The sequence below is a fragment of the Microtus oregoni genome, unplaced genomic scaffold (genome assembly GCF_018167655.1).
Source record: "Microtus oregoni isolate MIOR12 unplaced genomic scaffold, Mior012 000025F_ref0000491, whole genome shotgun sequence".
In the NCBI taxonomy this organism is placed as follows: Eukaryota; Metazoa; Chordata; class Mammalia; order Rodentia; family Cricetidae; genus Microtus; species Microtus oregoni.
Window position 1 is genome coordinate 8,888,216 of NW_024543084.1, and position 16,395 is coordinate 8,904,610.

The following is a 16,395-nucleotide window of genomic DNA, read 5'->3' on the forward strand; positions in this document are numbered from 1 at the left end:
AACCACATGGTGGCTCACAACCATCTGTAATGAGGTCTGGCACCCTCTTCTGGCCTTCAGCAGGCATACAGACAGAATAATGTATACATAATAAATAAATAAATAAATATTTAAAAAAAAAAAGAATTCACCCATTGAGCCGGGTGGTGGTGGCGCACGCCTTTAATCCCAGCACTCGGGAGGCAGAAGCAGGCGGATCTCTATGAGTTCGAGACCAGCCTGGTCTACAGAGCTAGTTCTAGAACAGGCTCCAAAGCCACAGAGAAACCCTGTCTCCAAAAACAAAAAAACAAAAAACAAAAAACAAAAAAAAAAAGAATTCACCCATTGATTGTTTATTCAAGAAGAGCCTGAGACTCTGATCTCCCCAGGGACCGTCTCCTGCACCAGGGGAGACTTTGATCTCCCCAGGGACCATCTCCTGCTCCAGGCCTGTGGAGCAGTAAGGGAAGGACACCAAATACACTGTTTGCCTCTGAGGCTGACAGCAAGATGACCACAGAGCTCAACAAAAGCCCAGTGTGTCTTTTACACCTCACTCCCAACAGTGGCAGCTGTGGGCCCGATCCTGCCATCTTTCCCGTGTCTGAACCCACTCCTTCCACACCCCAGGGTAAATCTACTCGCCCTGCAACCTCCTTTGGGAAAGCAGACAGGAATGAACAGGAGCGCATACACCTGGAGCGAGGTGTCAGCCTGTTCTAACCACTGTGAAGTTACAGGGAAGGATGGGAGTCACCATTTTCCTGCCTTCAGTCAATGGAGTTAGTGTCAGAGGCAGAACAAGGCTGGGTGGCAGAGCCACACACCACTTAGGCTACGTCTCTAACTGGCAGCTTAAGCTCGGGAGAAGAAACTAACCAGGATGATGTGTGCTCCTGATGCAGTCAGAACCAGCAGCCATCCCAAAAGGCAACAGTGTGGCCCCTGGTTCTTGGGGGGAAACTACTTAACAGCGCGATAGCCAGGCCCCCTTGTGGGTGTTGCCTGGGAGATTCGGGCTGGGGAAGAGATCTACAGAAGGCAGGGAGAACTGCTTTCATCTCAGGTGTGCAGACCAGAGTTCTCAAGGCACCAGACCTCTTCTGTAGGTATGTCTAGGCACATGGGTGACATGTTCAGCTAGCTACTGGTTCTGCTGCTGGGGGCGCTCCTTTAGCCATTCCCCCATGAGGCATATCTGAATGTTCGCTAAGGATGTGGCTGGCCTGGGTGCTGGCAGGGCGGATGTTACTGGGCATCTCCTGTGTTGCCGTCTCAGATAACACCTCCTTACACCCTGCCTCAGGCCCCATTTCCCAAGGTCCCCAACCTGCTGAGCCCCAGAGCCAGCGATGAGGCAAAAACCACACACACAGACAACCACAGTCCATGGGGGACCCAAGAGGTCCCAACCTTGTGATGTAAACTAGCAGGCGCCCTTCCGTATCCTGCAGGCCAGTATTTCTACTGAGAGCCTCTGCCAGAGCGGTATCGGCACCCTAGAGGACCCCCAGGGCTGGAGACGCTGGGAGCAAGCAGGTTAGCACTCCTGTGGCTGCAGCAGCCTGGCCCGGTCCTCATCCAGAAGAAATGGAGACTGGAGTTTTCGGCCTTGCAGGTACTTCTCCAGCCCCTAGAAACAAAGGATTACAGCAGCTAAGGGTCCGCCTCATCTGCCTATACCTGCTCCAGCCACCCCAAAACAGCATTCCAGTGCTACCCTACCCTGTCAAGGTCAGCAGAGGGCTAGTTTCCTTCCTTCAGGAAGATTCCCCAAAGTCTGGGTCTCAGCCTTGATTCTTTCCTGTACCCTGTCCCCTCCCTAGACTTGCAAAGGCCTCTAGACCCCCAGACCCCTCATTCATCGGCCAGCTGAAGCAGGGCTGTGACCTGTCCGCCGCCCACTGCCCGCTTCTCCCATTTTCTTCTTCTGGTTCACACAAACCAGACTTCACGAAATCCTGGACAGGGCCTGCACACTCACCTCTCCAGAGTACGACACCAAGGGTGAAATCTCACAGATGGCTGGAGGGTCTCCATTTGGGAGCAAGCTAGGGGAGAGCAATGGTCAGCATCAGTCTCTATAGTGAATGCTGGGGACCCCCAGCACCCTCGGGACATGAAGAGGCAAGCGCCTGTCCAGCATCAATGCCACACGCTAGTCTAGCTGCATTTCCACAGCAGATTCCTCCCTCTGCACAGCACAAACCCATGCATGCCATCTGCCAGGTGACAGACTCTGACCTAGCTACACAAATCACTACCCAGGGTCCCTACATGGAGCTCAGGCAGCCAGGCCAGCCGCACCCCCAGCACAGTAACAGGGGAGACAGACACGAAAGGTCCTTTCCCTCCCCCCATCCTGAAGGTCAGACTTCCCTGTATCTCTTTCGGGGTCAGACTTAGGTCTCATCTCCAGAGCTTAGGAGAGTACACTTGGGGACATCCTAGACCCTGCCTCTCTGACTTGAGACTAAGAGGCTGAGTCACCAAGCAGGCTGTCACATAGCCACCTCATTGGTGTGGTGCTGTCTTAGAAGCCAGCCAAGACAGTGGCAGCATCAACAGGTCCCTGGGAGGAGAGTGCTGCTCCCCAGGCTAACCTCAGAGCCTCTCACCCAGTCTGCTCAGGAGGTTGGACTCCAGGCACATCCAGGAAGTGGGCTCCGGCCTTCAGAGCCCAGCGGTAGTGCTGAGTCAACAAGGCTCTCCTGGAGGTGGACGGGTTGTCCCTGCTTGCTGTGTCTGCGTTCTTCAGTGGGGAGAATTCCTGCTCTCGAGATACTTCAAAGGCAGCGAAGTTCCTGGGAGAGAGAAGGGAGGGTTCATCTTGTTGCATCCCAGCCGGCTGTTCCGCTCTGGACAGGCAAGGGGAGGCCAGATTTCCCTAAATGGGAATCTGTTCCTGTGAGGATGGTGGTCTAGGAGGGCCCCACAGGCACAGAAGCCCCTTACTTTCCTGAGATCCTAAGAAGCCTCGAATCCTCCAACTCTCACTTGCCACCGGCTCAGAGGTAGAGAACACCGGGACTCACCCAGCAACTCCAAAACCCAATCTTGGGCATGGATTGTGGTCTTCTCAGACCTGTGCTCTTGCTCTTGGGGGAACACCCTCTGGACTTCCCTGAGACAGACTATAGTCCCTCACTCCCCCACCCCTGCCCTGCCCTCACCAAGCTTCCATTCCCCTACTGTCCCATGGGACCTCAGAACCCACTACCAGAACAAAGAGAGGTACGAAGAGAAAAGTAAGTGACTTCTACCACTAACTTAGCAAACTGGAACACATCAAACACAAACTTCTCCATCTTTATCCCATTCGGTCTTAGCGGCTTTACCAGATTTCCCTCCTCATCCACGTACGGGACCTTCTTCACAGCCACATGCAGCTTCAGCAAGGGCTCAAACTCCCTGGTGGCAAGAGGGCAAAAGGGGTGTGGTTCAGACAGGGCACCCCGGAACGCCAGTCTTCACATGTGTGTACCCGGTCAGGTGAGGTGGCACTAGGAACTAGCTACATCTCTGGGAAGGACACAAGTTTTCTCCCAGGATCCCTAGGGCCAAAAGCCAGGAACCACCAGCCAATGCTGCCCAGGCTAAGGACAGGGCGGAGGTGGTATCCATGAACAAGGGGGTCAAGATAGCCTTGACCAAGGGTCTCATTGGGACTGCCCAGAGCTTGACTCGGGTGGGATCTGGCTTGTTGATAGTGACAGAAACTCTCTCTACCTGACCCCTTTGCACTCCCAACAGGGGCCCAGCTCAGGCTAGGTCAGCGCTAGCTGTTGTGGGAGGTAGAGACTCTTAGATTCTAACAGCCACCTGTTGCCACACACCTGGTGACCATATCCAGGAAGTCACGGGTGAAGAAATGGTTGCAGATGTTGCCTGCATTGTAGAGCAAGCTCCCGTCAGCCCCTCGCAGCCCAGCAGTCTCAGGGCTAATCTCGCTGTATTCCACCACCTGGGGGACACCATCCACCTGGCACACCACACCCACAGGCTCCTCAGGGTATGCTTTCTCCACCACCTGCAGCCACCAGGTATAGACTCAGAGTGCTGGGAGTGACAGGGATGAGAAGAGGGACAGGGTTCGTGCAAGAGACAGAGCCAAGCGCCAAGGATAACAAAAGCTTGGCGCTCACCTTGGCGCCACAGTCCGCTCCGCGAAGCACACAGAAGCCTATGAAGGCTGGGTCAGCCAGCCGCACCAGGATGTTGTCCACACAATACACGTGCACAAACTCCACGCCCCGCTGCTTCATGTCCTCTAGGATCTGGTGGTCAGCCAGTGCATTATACAAGCCACCGTTGCCATCTGCAAAGGAGAAAGGAATGGGTCTTCCCACCGACTCTGGCTTGATCACCTGCTCAGTCTGGTAAATGCAGCAGGAGCAGCAGCCACCAAGAGCCTTGTGACTGTATCATGTGACCGATGAGACTCCAGACTGAGCTGGGGCCACACAGCCTGCCTGAGCACATCTTACCTGGGAGCTGGGCCTCCTGTATCCTGACCCACAGCTGCCCTCTGTGGTCCAACCCTTCCCTGTCCAAGGTGTGGGCCATACCTGGCGCCATAGCAACTTTGTCTTTCCGTTCCAGTATGGCCTTGCCCTCAAAGGTCACAGCGGGTAGCATACGCTGCTCGAACAGGACCACGTTAGCGGGGTCTAGGTGGAAGAAGTCATGCTCCTTGAAGAACTTGATGGTGGGTCCCAGTGTGAACTCACTGGTCATGATGTACCTGTAAAAGACCGGCAGTGAGTGGTTTCCAGAGGAAACTGGTTCACAAGTCTGCACGGGGCTCAGTAAGGGCAGGTACTGGGCTCTCTAGGGCTGTGCTAGAATTGGGTCTCAGGTACTGGTGTGGGGCAGGCCTGGGTCACTTAAGTAAAGGTGGTCTTTCTGGGAGGTTGGCAGGGAGGACACACCAGGGCACGGTGCAGTGGGTTCCCAGTCGCTGGCCAGCCAACTGTTCAACGCGGCGGATCCGCTCTGCCTGCAGTTGGTACAGGGTCTTCTGGCTGGGCAACCCTACTTGATACATGCCCTTGGGGTAGGTGACGCCCAAGCGAGTGCCCTGCCCACCGGCCAGCAGCAGGACAGCCACCTTGTTCAGAGCAATCTGTCGGAAACCTGGAGGGGAGGCGCATCGTGAGAAAAGGCCTCTTTCTCTAGAGAGAGCCACTCATGAGCTTGCTACTGCACGACTTCGGGGTCTACTAAGCGCAGGAGGAAGGACGTGCAAGGAAAATAACTCCACACAGCACTTCCTGAACCGCCACCCTCCCCTTCCCCGTAGGCACTCTTCTAACTCTTCTGGACACGATGGGCAGCGCCTGCCCAACCCCCGCCCCGTCCAGCGCTGCCTACCTTCCTCTTCCCACCGCAGGCGTGTCTCTACGTCGCAGCGGATCGCGCTGCCCACGAGTTCCGGGGGCAGGGGCTGCAGGCGCGCCTCCAGGTCGGGCAGAGGGCCCGGGACTTGAGCGCAGGCAGCCGAGGCGCGCTGACAGTGCTCACGCAGGGCATCGGGTTCCAGTGAGGCGAGCTCCGCCAGTAGCGCCGCTCGAGACTCCGGAGCCAAATCAGCCCAGAAGCGAAGGAGATGATCCTGGCCAGCGCGCTGCAGCTGTGCTCGCACATCCTGCTCCGAGGCCATGCTCCAACCGCAGCTGCTAGCTCAGTCGGCACTCGAGACCTTATGACCAACATCACGAGACCTCAGGCGGGAGGCGCAGAACCCAGAGAGGCCGGCCCAGGGCGCAGCCCCTCCACCCGGACCCCGCCCTCTTCTCCGTTAGGGCTTCAGTTCGGTCCTCTTTGGCTCCGCCCCTCTTCAATCCCTTTTAGTACCGTCCCCCTCCAGGTTCCTGGACCAGAATTCCGCGACCTGGTATCTATGTCTAACTGCGCTCCAGGCTATGCATAAGACCCCAGATCCCTTCTACCCCTGCCCCCAAGCTTAAGGTGTACGGTCCAGGACAGACTCTCCTAGTCCTCAAGGCCTAGGCGTTTCTATCCTAAGTATCTCCCACCACGCCTCCAATGTGGGCGGAGCTATTTTATCCGTGCCCAAGGGAGGAAAGAGAAGACTTGCTGGGTATTCTCTTGGGCTGACCAGACCTAACCCACCCTCTGCGCGTCCACAGCCGAGAGGCCTAGGAGCCTTTCCTGATAGAGTCTGAGCCTAAGAGGAGTCTGCTTGATCGTGTAAATTTTGACCGAGAAGCCCCTCCGGCGGGCGATCTTTCTGAGGTCACTCGGAGGCCGGACCCAGGCTGTCCTAACCCTGTATCGGTTCCTCCTCACCTGCCTACCTTGACGGACTTGGTTTCCAGACCGGCTAGGCAACCACTTTCTGCTTTATTTTGCTTTTTCATAAAACCTTTGGTGTGTGTGTGTGTGTGTGTGTGTGTTGTCTTTTCGAGATAGGGTATTTCCTGTGTAGCCCTGGCTCTCCAGGAACTCTGTAAACCAGACTGGCCTTGAACTCAGAGATCCTCTTGCCTCTGCCTCCCCAGTGCTGTGATTAAAGGCTTGCGTAACTAACGCCCGGCTCACATCGGCTTATGTAAAGCCTTTTGTATATAAAAACAAAGCAAGAATGGAGGCCACACATTCTCTTGGACCAGACAGGGTTTTTGTCTACAGCCACAGCGTAGCCTTGCAATAAATGGCTTTTCTCCCATCTGAACACCCTTCTTCACAGCTCTTCCTACATCCTCTTCTGCCTGACTTCTCCATGGGACGTGTACTCCCAGAGGAAGAGACAGGACACTGTTCCGTTCATTGGTCTCCTTCTGTCTCCTTCCACGAAGGGCAGACACAGGGACGTGTCTGTGTACTGAACAAATGAGTGCTGGGTCCCAAGTCAAGCACCAGCAAAATGTTCCGGGAGTGCTGGCTGAAGGGAGGAATGAGCAAAGAGTCTGTCCTGGTGCAGTGTGACTTCCAGGAAATGTGTGGAAGGAGAGAGCAGCAGCCAGACAGGAGTCAGGTGAGCAGCATAGGCTTCACATCCCAGGCCAGAGCCCGCGGCAGCCATTATTGCCTTTGGAGCGACGCAGAGAAAGAAGGGCATGAGCCTCTGGTCAGCCAGGTCAGCCGTGACCTGTGAGCCCTCTAGGTCGTGACGGGCTCCTAAGTTTTCCCTCAAGGTGTGGGCATGGATCAAGGTCAGAGGTTGGAAACACAGGTTTGTACAGCTGAGAGCATTTCCAAGACCAGAAGACTATCTATGCCTCCCTGGGCAGGCAGAGGTACCTGTCACTGAGTCCTGGTGAAGCTGCGAGGTTGGCAAAGTCCTGCTGGACCCAACTCTCTGTATTGCCTGCCAGGAAGAGGTGGCTTTTCCTGTTTTTTGGTTTATTTGTTTTATTTACCTATTTATTTAGTCAAGGGCCTAGGACTAAGGCCTGAGTGGACACCACAGAGGTCGAGGGAGGGCGGGGGTTGGCCAGTACAGCCGGCCTCTCTCCTCACAAGTGGGAGCTACTCCAAGAGACGTCAGAGTCTTGCCAACCTCACACCCATCTGTATCCTGCACACCTCCCTCCAAGGGTCGTGGTTGGCAAAGGGACACCTGCTCTGGATTCTGGAAGGTTCCCTGGGTGGCAGCAAAACTGGAAGGCATAGGGCAGGAAGAGAGTCAGGCCAGGCTGGGAGAGGAATGGAAGGAGGAAGTCCTCAGAGTTCAAGCCAGAAAAGATGCAGGCCAGCACACCTTCGTCTTGCACGCAGAGCTAGGCATTGATTCCACGCTCTTCCTGGTCCTTCCCCAATAGTCAGTCATACGGACACCTACAGACCTACCTTTTCTCAGGCTCTGCACAATGAGAGGCTCTTATGTCCTTTCTTTTCTTTCTTTTTTGAAATTAATTCATTCTTTCACAGCTTCATACATATATAATGTATGTTGATCATATTCCCATTATCTTCTCTTAGTCCCTTTTCCTCCTACCAAATCCTTTCTTCTTCCCAACAAGGACCCTCATGCTTCCATGTCTGTGTGTGTGTGTGTGTGTGTGTGCATGCGTGTGTGTGAGAGAGTGTGTGTGTGTGTGAGAGTGTGTGTGTGTGTGAGAGAGTGTGTGTGTGAGAGTGTGTGTGTGTGAGTGTGTGTGTGAGAGAGAGAGAGTGTGTGTGTGCCAGGCAGTGGTGGCCTATGCCTTTAATCCCAGCACTTGAGAGGCAGAGGCAGGCAGGGAGTTCCAGGATAACCAGGGCTGTTACACGGAGAAACTCTGTATCAAAAAAAAAAAAAAAGAAAGAAAGAAAGAAAGAAAGAAAGGGGGCTGGAGAGATGGCTCAGTGGTTAAGAGCATTGCCTCCTCTTCCAAAGGTCCTGAGTTCAATTCCTGGCAACCACATGGTGGCTCACAACCATCTGTAATGAGGTCTGGTGCCCTCTTCTGACCTACAGATATACACACAGACAGAATATTGTATACATAATAAATAGATAAATATTTTTTTAAAAAAAAGTGTGTGTGAGAGAGACAGAGAGACCGGCTGCAGTTAATCAGAACTGTCAGCACAAACACCAGTTGGAGGTTCTTTATAGGATCAAAGGCATTTTACTAGTGGCTTCACTGCTGAGAATCAGGACCCTTCCTCCCTCCCCCAGCAACAATTAACTGCCTAGTGCTACCTAGGAAGGGGTGGGGCTTATGAGCTCCACCTCCCCTACACGGGCAAGCTTTTATTTTCTGTTAGTGGACTCAGGTTCACCAGGGGGCCCTGGCTGAACCTTGTTGGTTTTGCTGTCCTGAGCAGCACTGGTTTCACCTGATGCTGGTGGCTACTCCATCGCTGGTACCTAAGCATGGTCCTGAGAATGCCCAAGGCCTCATCCTGGCTTGGTGTTCTGCTGCACCATTCCCTAACCAAACAAAGCTTCTTGTGTGCCCACTATCCACTGAATGCCAGTGCCAGGCCTTGGGATGGCTCTGTCCTATTACCAAACATCAAAATTCATGAGGAAACAGTCACCACAGTCAGGCATGTGAGGTAAAAACATCTAAGACTTTTTGGGCAGAGGAAGCAGGTACCTGAGAAAGATCTGAAGTGTTCACAGTAATCAATCAATGACAAAGGATGCTCCTCTACATGTAGGCCAGAGCCTGAAAGTAAGGGTACATGATGAGCATCCTAAGGACTAGGCAAGGCATGAGGGGAGGAGAATGTGAAACCCCAGAGGGTCTTTGGCCAGGTCTGCCCCTATAGGGGTAAGTAGCTCCAGAGGCCTCGGCCAAAACACCTTACCATTAATGAAGCACAATTTTGAGTGTGATGGGTGTGGTAGTGTGCACATTTAATCCCAGCACTCAGGAGATCTGAGTTCCAGGTCAGCTTGGTCTACTAGCAAGTTTCAGGACAGCCGAGGTTGCATAGTAAGACCCTGTCTTAGGACAAACAAAGAAAAGTAATTTTGAGTGAGTAACCCCTAGAAATGGGGAGCCAGGGGAGCTGGGCAGGGAAGCTGCTTCCACGCCTGAGACACACAACCTATTAGAAGCCTGTTCAGAGGGGCTGGAGTGAGGTCCCGAGTGAAGGGCCTATCTGGGGGCTTTCAGCCACCTTGCTGAAGAGTGTCCCAGTGTGGTTAGAAAGTAGACGCACCAGTTAACGTGTGGACTGTTCTCAGTGGCAACTGTTCTGTTTCTGTGACATTCGGAAGTTTGGGAAGGTGACCGGGTGGAGGATAGAGGACAGGCAAAGGAGTTGGTAAGGGGGTAAGGGACCCTAAGGGAGGAGAAAGGAAGAAAGGGAGGAGAAGGAGAGAGAGGGAAGGAGAGAGGGAGGGGGGGCGAGGGAGAGAGAGAAAGAGAGACAGAGAGAAGTAAAAGAGGAGAGAGAGAGAGAGAGAAGAAGGAGGAGGAGGAGGAAGAGGAGGAGGAGGAGGAGGAGGAGGAGGAGGAGGAGGAGGAAGGAAGGAAGGAAGGAAGGAAGGAAGGAAGGAAAGAAATAAGAAAAGCAAGCAAGCCCGAGTAGGGGACCAGATCCAGAACGCCAAGAGAGCTGGTCACCGGATGGGCATCTGGGGACACAAGACAATTTGGCTTTGTCCTACAGTTGGCAGGACAAAGCAGACGGTCCCAAAGGACCAAGGGTAGAACTGGCAGTTGTAGGGACAGAGGCCTCAGTGAAGGAGAGCGCCCAACTGTCTGGAGCCTATAATCCTCTTGGGGCATTCCTGATGCAAGAGAAGGGAGCCCCAGAGTCAATGGGCGCCTGGAGCCAGGGGACTCTCAGTGAAAAGGACCAAAGGGAGCAGGAGGGGCTGGACCTTCCCATCCTTACGGGTGAGGCTACCTGGGTACACGATCTGTGCAGGGCGGCTCGCTCCGCCCTCAGAAAAGTGGCTGGCAGGGCGGGGCATAAATGGATTGGAGAAAAGCCTCTACCGAGGCCAGAGGGGTGGGTGGTGGGCGTGGAGGCAGGGGGATCTTGGGGAGCAGAGGTGGGAACCCTAGCCGGTTTTGCTGGTGCCTGGTCACACCTCCCGGGCCCCACTCACTGGCGGCGCCCGCCCCTACCGTAGGAAAAATCAAACTGGACTGGTGGTTTCCGAGCCAATCCCGGAGCTGATGGACCAGTTTGGACCAATGGCCGCCGTGAATATTAATGCGAGCTGACGCGGCGGCGAGGCGAGCTCCATTCAAAAACCAGCAGCTATTGTGGCGGGGCGCGCGTGCTGTGCAGGGCCCGCCTTCTGGGCTTGTGGGGGACCGACGCGGATGGAAGCTGGGTGCCCATGGCGGTGGCAGCGATGGCCGAGCGTGGCCGCCTACCGCACGCCGCGCCCGCGCCTGGCACAGAGGGGCTGCCGCGAGCTTTCCTGCAGAGCCTGCGCACCCTCTTCGACATCCTGGACGACCGGCAGCGCGGCTACGTGCACCTGCGCGAGATCGAGTCCCGCTGGCAGGGAGCAGACGCACGCGAGCTGCCCTGCGGCGTCCTCGAGGGCCTGCGCCAGGTGGCCCCCGCCAATGGCTACCTGACTTTCGAGCGCTTCGTGGCGGGCTTGCGCACCTCGCTGCTGAACGCCAACAGTGCCCCGAGGGATCAGGCACGCGTCGCTCCTCGATCTGGGGACCAGCCTTCGCTGCAGCAGCGTCTGATGTTCGTACCGGCCGACGAGCCGCGGACTGTCCTGGAGAGGAAGCCTCTGCCCCCGAGTGCGCGCCCCGCACCTGCTGGTCCCACTGGCACCTCCCGGAACCCTGAGCTACTGTGTGTCCCCGCGGAGGCGGCACCCTGTCCCAAGGAGCCCGAGCGGCCCCTGAGTAAAACCCTGGAGCGGAGCCCGAGCGCAGACGCGGGTGAGTTTGGGCGGCCCCCCCGGTCCCACCTCATAGTTCCTGGGACCTGTGCTGGAAACTGGAGACCGGCAGGGTCTCCTCAAGAGGGTTGGAGATGGGAACCACTGTGGGCAGGCCCCAGAGCCTAAAACAAGGTTGGGACCACCTGGATGGAAAGGGGCAGGTCGATAATTCTGAACACCTAGGAGAAGCCCGCTCTGTCTCAAGCCTAAGTTAGGCCCTGGAGCATCTGGGCTGTACCTGCCCTATACCTGGGGACATCTGGGCCCGCATCCTCATTTCTGTATGGCTGCTTGGGCACAAGTTTCTTCCTAAAAGCAAGCATCCTCTAACCCGTCCTGAAGGTCCTTCCAGTGTGACACCCTGCAGAGATAACCCGGCATGCTTCTCCACCCAGTCAGAGGAGGTGCGGGAGCACCCAGCACAAGTGCTGAAGAAGGCTGGATGTGTGGATGCTGACGGGTGTGTGTGCCCTACAGCACCTGCTGCAGACACCCTTCCAGACACAGACCGCAGTCTCTGGGGAATCCAGCAGGCTCCTCTCCCTCCTTCCGGTCTAGTTGGCAGGGACAGGAGACTGTTGAATAGCCCCCTGTCTGTCCTGAGAACAGGACCTGCATTATAGCTAAGTGTGGAGGCAGGTTCTCAGAGGAGCCCAGGGCCCCACTGCGGCCCTGCAGCCCATTCATCCTGTGCACAGCCCTACCAGGTGCAGGGCTGCCTGCTGGTGGCAGCTGCCAGTCCATTTTGCCACTGGCCACCGTTCTGCCAGCCTCACTGGACCTCTCCTGCCTCAGCCATGTTTTACTGCCTCCCTTGTGAATTGATATAAACACATAGGGCTGGAGATATGGCTCAGAGGTTAAGAGCACTGACTGCTCTTCCAGAGGTTCTGAGTTCAATTCCCAGCAACCACATGGTGGCTCACAACCATCTGTAATGATATCTGGTGCCCTCTTCTGGTGTGCGGGCATACATGGAGGTATACATAATAAATAAATAAACCTTTAAAAAAATAAAAATAAACACATACACACACATTGTGTGTGTGTGTGTGTGAGAGAGAGAGAGAGAGAAAGAGACAGAGAGAGAGACAGAGAGAGACTGCTCCACTTGTTCAAGCCCTGACCCCCTGTTCCTGTGGTAGGGGAGACTTCTGGACATGGCTGGTGTGACTGTGAGTTTGAAGTCAGCCCTGAGATAGGACTGTGTACTGAACAGGCTCACAGTTTGCCTGTGGAACTAATCTTTTCCACCTTCAGTGGCCCTGGCTCAGTTACTTCTGAAGGTCATGTACTCAGGGCCCACGATGTAGGAATATTTAGCCCACTGCTCTGTAAGCCTAAGGCCAGGCTCTGGCTCTAACTCCTTTATGGGTCAGCCCAGACCCAGTAAAGATTACGGTGTGGTTGACAAAGCTTGCTTTGAAGGAGCCACAGAACCGTGTTAGCCCCCACTCCCATGGGAGAGTCCTCCCAACACAGATATGGCCTCAAATTCCCAACCCTGTGGGAAGGAGGTTTATGTCTCCTTCCTGTGCAAGTTAGATCCAAGTGTCACAGGGTTCCTTCCTAGAATTCATTGCCGGTACCTGCTCTGGCCCCACCTTCATGAGGCAGTATCCTTCTTGCGTACCTCCCATGGCCTCACCCTGAAACTGCAGGCTGGGACATGAACTTTGAGGCCTGCTTGGAACTAGAGTCTCTGTTATGCACAGCCGAACACAATTATTGTCTCTGTCACTCCTACGACAGTTGCAGGGGTGATCCTGATGCCAGGGATAGGGTTAGGGATCTGGGGGAAGGTACCCTCCTCTCTACCTGCATCCCACTTTTGGTAGATGGGGAAGCACTCCAGATGATGTTCACAGGAGTCTATGGCACATATATGCACACCTTGCTTTATACTGTGGTTCTTTCTGGGCAAGAATTATGTCTCCATCACCAATGGAGGATTGGCTTCCTTGCTACCCCATGCTGTGCCACAAAGCCCCATGCATTTGAGAAAGGTGAGGGACGAGCCAGAGGGCTCTACTGGTCCATACCTTTTGTTTCTTGGTTTTGTTTTTCTGAGACAAGATCTCTCTACGTGCTTATATTTGGAACTGGAGCTCACTATGTAAACCAGGCAAGCCTTGAACTCACAGAGATCTGCTTGCTTCTGCTTCTTGCGTGCTGAGATTAAAGGCACAGTATACTACCACGCCCCGGCCTTACCATCTCATCTTTTACACGTCACCCTTTGATACCCTTGAGAGGTATCCACTATGGTTTTTTTCAGGCACTGGGGGAGGAGTGCAGGAAAGAGCTGTATTCATGACTTCCCCTGACCCCTCAGGGAGTTCACAGCCCTCCTTGAGGCAGGTGAGGGAAGCAGGGCAGGTAAGAGGAGACCGAATCCCAGCCAGGTACAAAGTCAACAGATAGAGCAAGTTAACAGATGAGATGGCAAAGGTTCCCAGGACAGCCCTGGCCCCTGGGGTTTGTGTTATCAGAGTTAACTGGAGGGTCCCGGAAGGCTGAGGAACTGGGATGAGATGTTAACAGAGTTAGCTGGAGGGTCCTGGAAGGGCTGAGGAACCCATTATGCAGGCCCAGAACTAAGCGATGACCCTGACTGTCTGCTACAGGTGCAGCATCCTGCAAGACCCTGGACGTAGGCACAGGTGAAGCTCGGCAGGCTCCACGGGCTCGAGGCGAACGTCGAAGGCATACCATCACCAACGGTGTGGACTGTGGCCTGGTGAGAGGGGCCACGACTCTGAGGGACTCTCTGTGTTGTCCAGAAGGTTGGAAACCACAAACCTGGTTACTTGGGGAACCCCTGTAGGAGAACTGGTTAGCTCTGAATCTCTCTCTCCTGGGCTTGAATCTGATGGAGGGAAGACAGGCAAAGTCAGGTAGAGGGTGGAGAAGTGGTTCTTTAGGGATCCCTGGTGACAGGCCCCTGCCCTGCCTACTTCCTGAGGCTCTCACCTCTGCAGGCCAGCTTAGGGCACAAGGAACGGGGTGCTGAGTTGCCCTTGGGGAAGTGTCAGTAGAGGGGCGAGAGGGAGGCCAGTCCCCATTACCACCATCATCCAAAGAGGAGGAACTGAGCGATGTTCTCCAAGGCGTAAATTTGAACCCAGCAAACACTGGTGCTTCCATCTGTGCATTTGCAAACCGCCTGTGTGCTGACCTGATGCTGGTGCCTGCGTGCTGGTCTGCCCCTGCATAGGTCTCAACTCCCACACCTGTGGCTCCTGGAGTACACGGGTGTGTGCACGCATGCCTAATGCCAGTCTGCTTGCCGGCATGCGTCCATTCCTGTGTGCACGTGTGTGTTGTAGTTGAAGCAGATGAAGGAGCTAGAACAGGAACAGGAGGTGCTGCTGCAGGGCTTGGAGATGATGGCTCGCGGCCGAGAGTGGTACCAGCAGCAGCTGCAGCGTGTGCAGGAGCGTCAGCGCCGCCTGAGCCAGAGCAGATCCGGCGCTGTGAGTGTGGGGGCACCCCTGCCATCCGGACCCGAGTTGCCCCGGGTGGGCTCCCTCTGGACTCTGAGCTGAAGCTTTGGAGGAACAGGAGTGCCGGATGCAGGAGTCTCCTCACGGCCTGGTGTTCCCTGCTTCTCTTCCAGGACTTTGGGACTGCAGGGAGTCCCCTCCCTCTAGGGAGGTTACTGCCCAAAGTACAGGAGGTGGCCCGGTGCCTGGGGGAGCTGTTGACCGCAGCCTGTTCTGGCAGAGTGAGTGTTCTGGAGGCTCCCGGGCACCCCTTGTCCTTGTTCTGGGTGCTGTGCCCAGAAGAGGCCTGCCTGATTGTGCGCTCCCACAGGCTCTGCCCTCGTCTTCTTTGGGGCCCCTGGGCTCTACCTCTCCCTCAGCGCCAGTCTGGCAGCAGCAGACCATCCTCATGCTGAAAGAGCAGAACCGGCTTCTCACTCAGGTGAGGTGTGGGAAGATGGGGCTGGGGCTGGGGCTGGTGGCCCTGCAAACCCTAACCACGCCCCTGCCTGTCCGCCCGCCCACCCAGGAGGTGACCAATAAGAGCGAGCGCATCACTCAGCTGGAGCAGGAGAAGTCTGCACTCATCAAGCAGCTGTTTGAGGCCCGGGCTCTCAGCCAGCAGGATGCTGGGCCTCTGGACTCCACCTTCATCTAGCTGGCTGTACCTCGCTAGGATGTGCACGTGGACTTAGCCCCAGCTCCACGGGGCTGCTGTGAGCCTGTCTTCTGACTGAAGGTCTCAGCGCTTAGCCGTCAGGGCCCTGGAGAGGGCACCTGCCTCCACTCTTGTCGTCTGGGCTGTCGTGAGGCTTGCCCCAGGCTGGCCTGACACCATACAGTGGGTGCTGATTGTAGAAGCACTGTCAGGCCTGAAGCTGCTACTCCATTGTCAGTGGATGGCAGAGGACCGTTCCTCATATTTATCTGGTTTTCGGCAGCCCTGGACAAAGAAGGGGCATGTTTACAGTCATCCTGTTTCCTCTTGTAAGGCTGGGATCTTTGGTATTTAGTAAAAAGTACTGGTCACCTCTGAAGCTACAGAGAAACCCTGTCTGGAAAAAAAAAAAAAAAAGTACTGGTCACACTGGGCTGTATTTCTCATAATGCCCAGCAGAGGCCGCTGGCTGTGCTGGGTCCGTCTGCCCTGTTGCTCACTGCGGTGTTTCTGAGTGATTAGAGTTTTTGTGCTGAGGGTAGGCTAGGAAGCCTGAAAGACCTAGCTCAGGGGTTCCTTCTCTCCACCAAGGGCTCTAAGACAATCTGATTGTGACTCAGGAGCAGAAGAGAGACATGGGATGGAAGGATGGGGCCCGAGAAACCTCTAAAAGGGGGTTCTGTTTGTGTCTGTTGGGGAGCCACAGGGATAGAAGTCTGTAGCCGAGGCCAAGAAGGAATCCGGCTGCAGCTGGACCAGGCCAGTCTGGTTCCTAGAAGTACGCCAATATTTACCTTACTGTCCTGACTTACCTTAACTGTACAGGGGAAGATGGCATCAAGGTAGCTCAGGTGTGGCCCTCTCATAGGGAGGCCCCATTCCCACAAATGGGCGAGTTTGGACTTCCCAGCTAAGTTATGAGTGCACTGTAGCAGAATATG

General features: G+C 55.2%; 2 protein-coding genes across 2 annotated transcripts; one reads left to right on the top strand and one right to left on the bottom strand.

The window, feature by feature from the left end:
* Positions 1–327: 327 nt before the first annotated feature.
* Positions 328–5,669, bottom strand: Uap1l1 (UDP-N-acetylglucosamine pyrophosphorylase 1 like 1). The gene is made up of 9 exons (XM_041674667.1): positions 5,356–5,669; positions 4,914–5,118; positions 4,551–4,726; positions 4,128–4,300; positions 3,819–4,012; positions 3,253–3,393; positions 2,601–2,786; positions 1,967–2,033; positions 328–1,615 (listed from the first exon to the last, which is right to left on the bottom strand). Exons 1-9 carry the CDS (start codon positions 5,642–5,644, stop codon positions 1,523–1,525), a joined length of 1,524 nt encoding a protein of 507 aa, XP_041530601.1. The 5' UTR covers positions 5,645–5,669; the 3' UTR covers positions 328–1,522.
* Positions 5,670–10,544: 4,875 nt separating this feature from the next.
* Positions 10,545–15,844, top strand: Sapcd2 (suppressor APC domain containing 2). Its single transcript, XM_041674873.1, has 6 exons — positions 10,545–11,309; positions 13,939–14,051; positions 14,641–14,787; positions 14,931–15,038; positions 15,128–15,238; positions 15,326–15,844. The coding sequence occupies exons 1-6, from the start codon at positions 10,742–10,744 to the stop codon at positions 15,452–15,454; spliced, it is 1,176 nt and encodes a 391-aa protein (XP_041530807.1). The 5' UTR covers positions 10,545–10,741; the 3' UTR covers positions 15,455–15,844.
* The last annotated feature ends 551 nt before the right edge of the window (positions 15,845–16,395 follow it).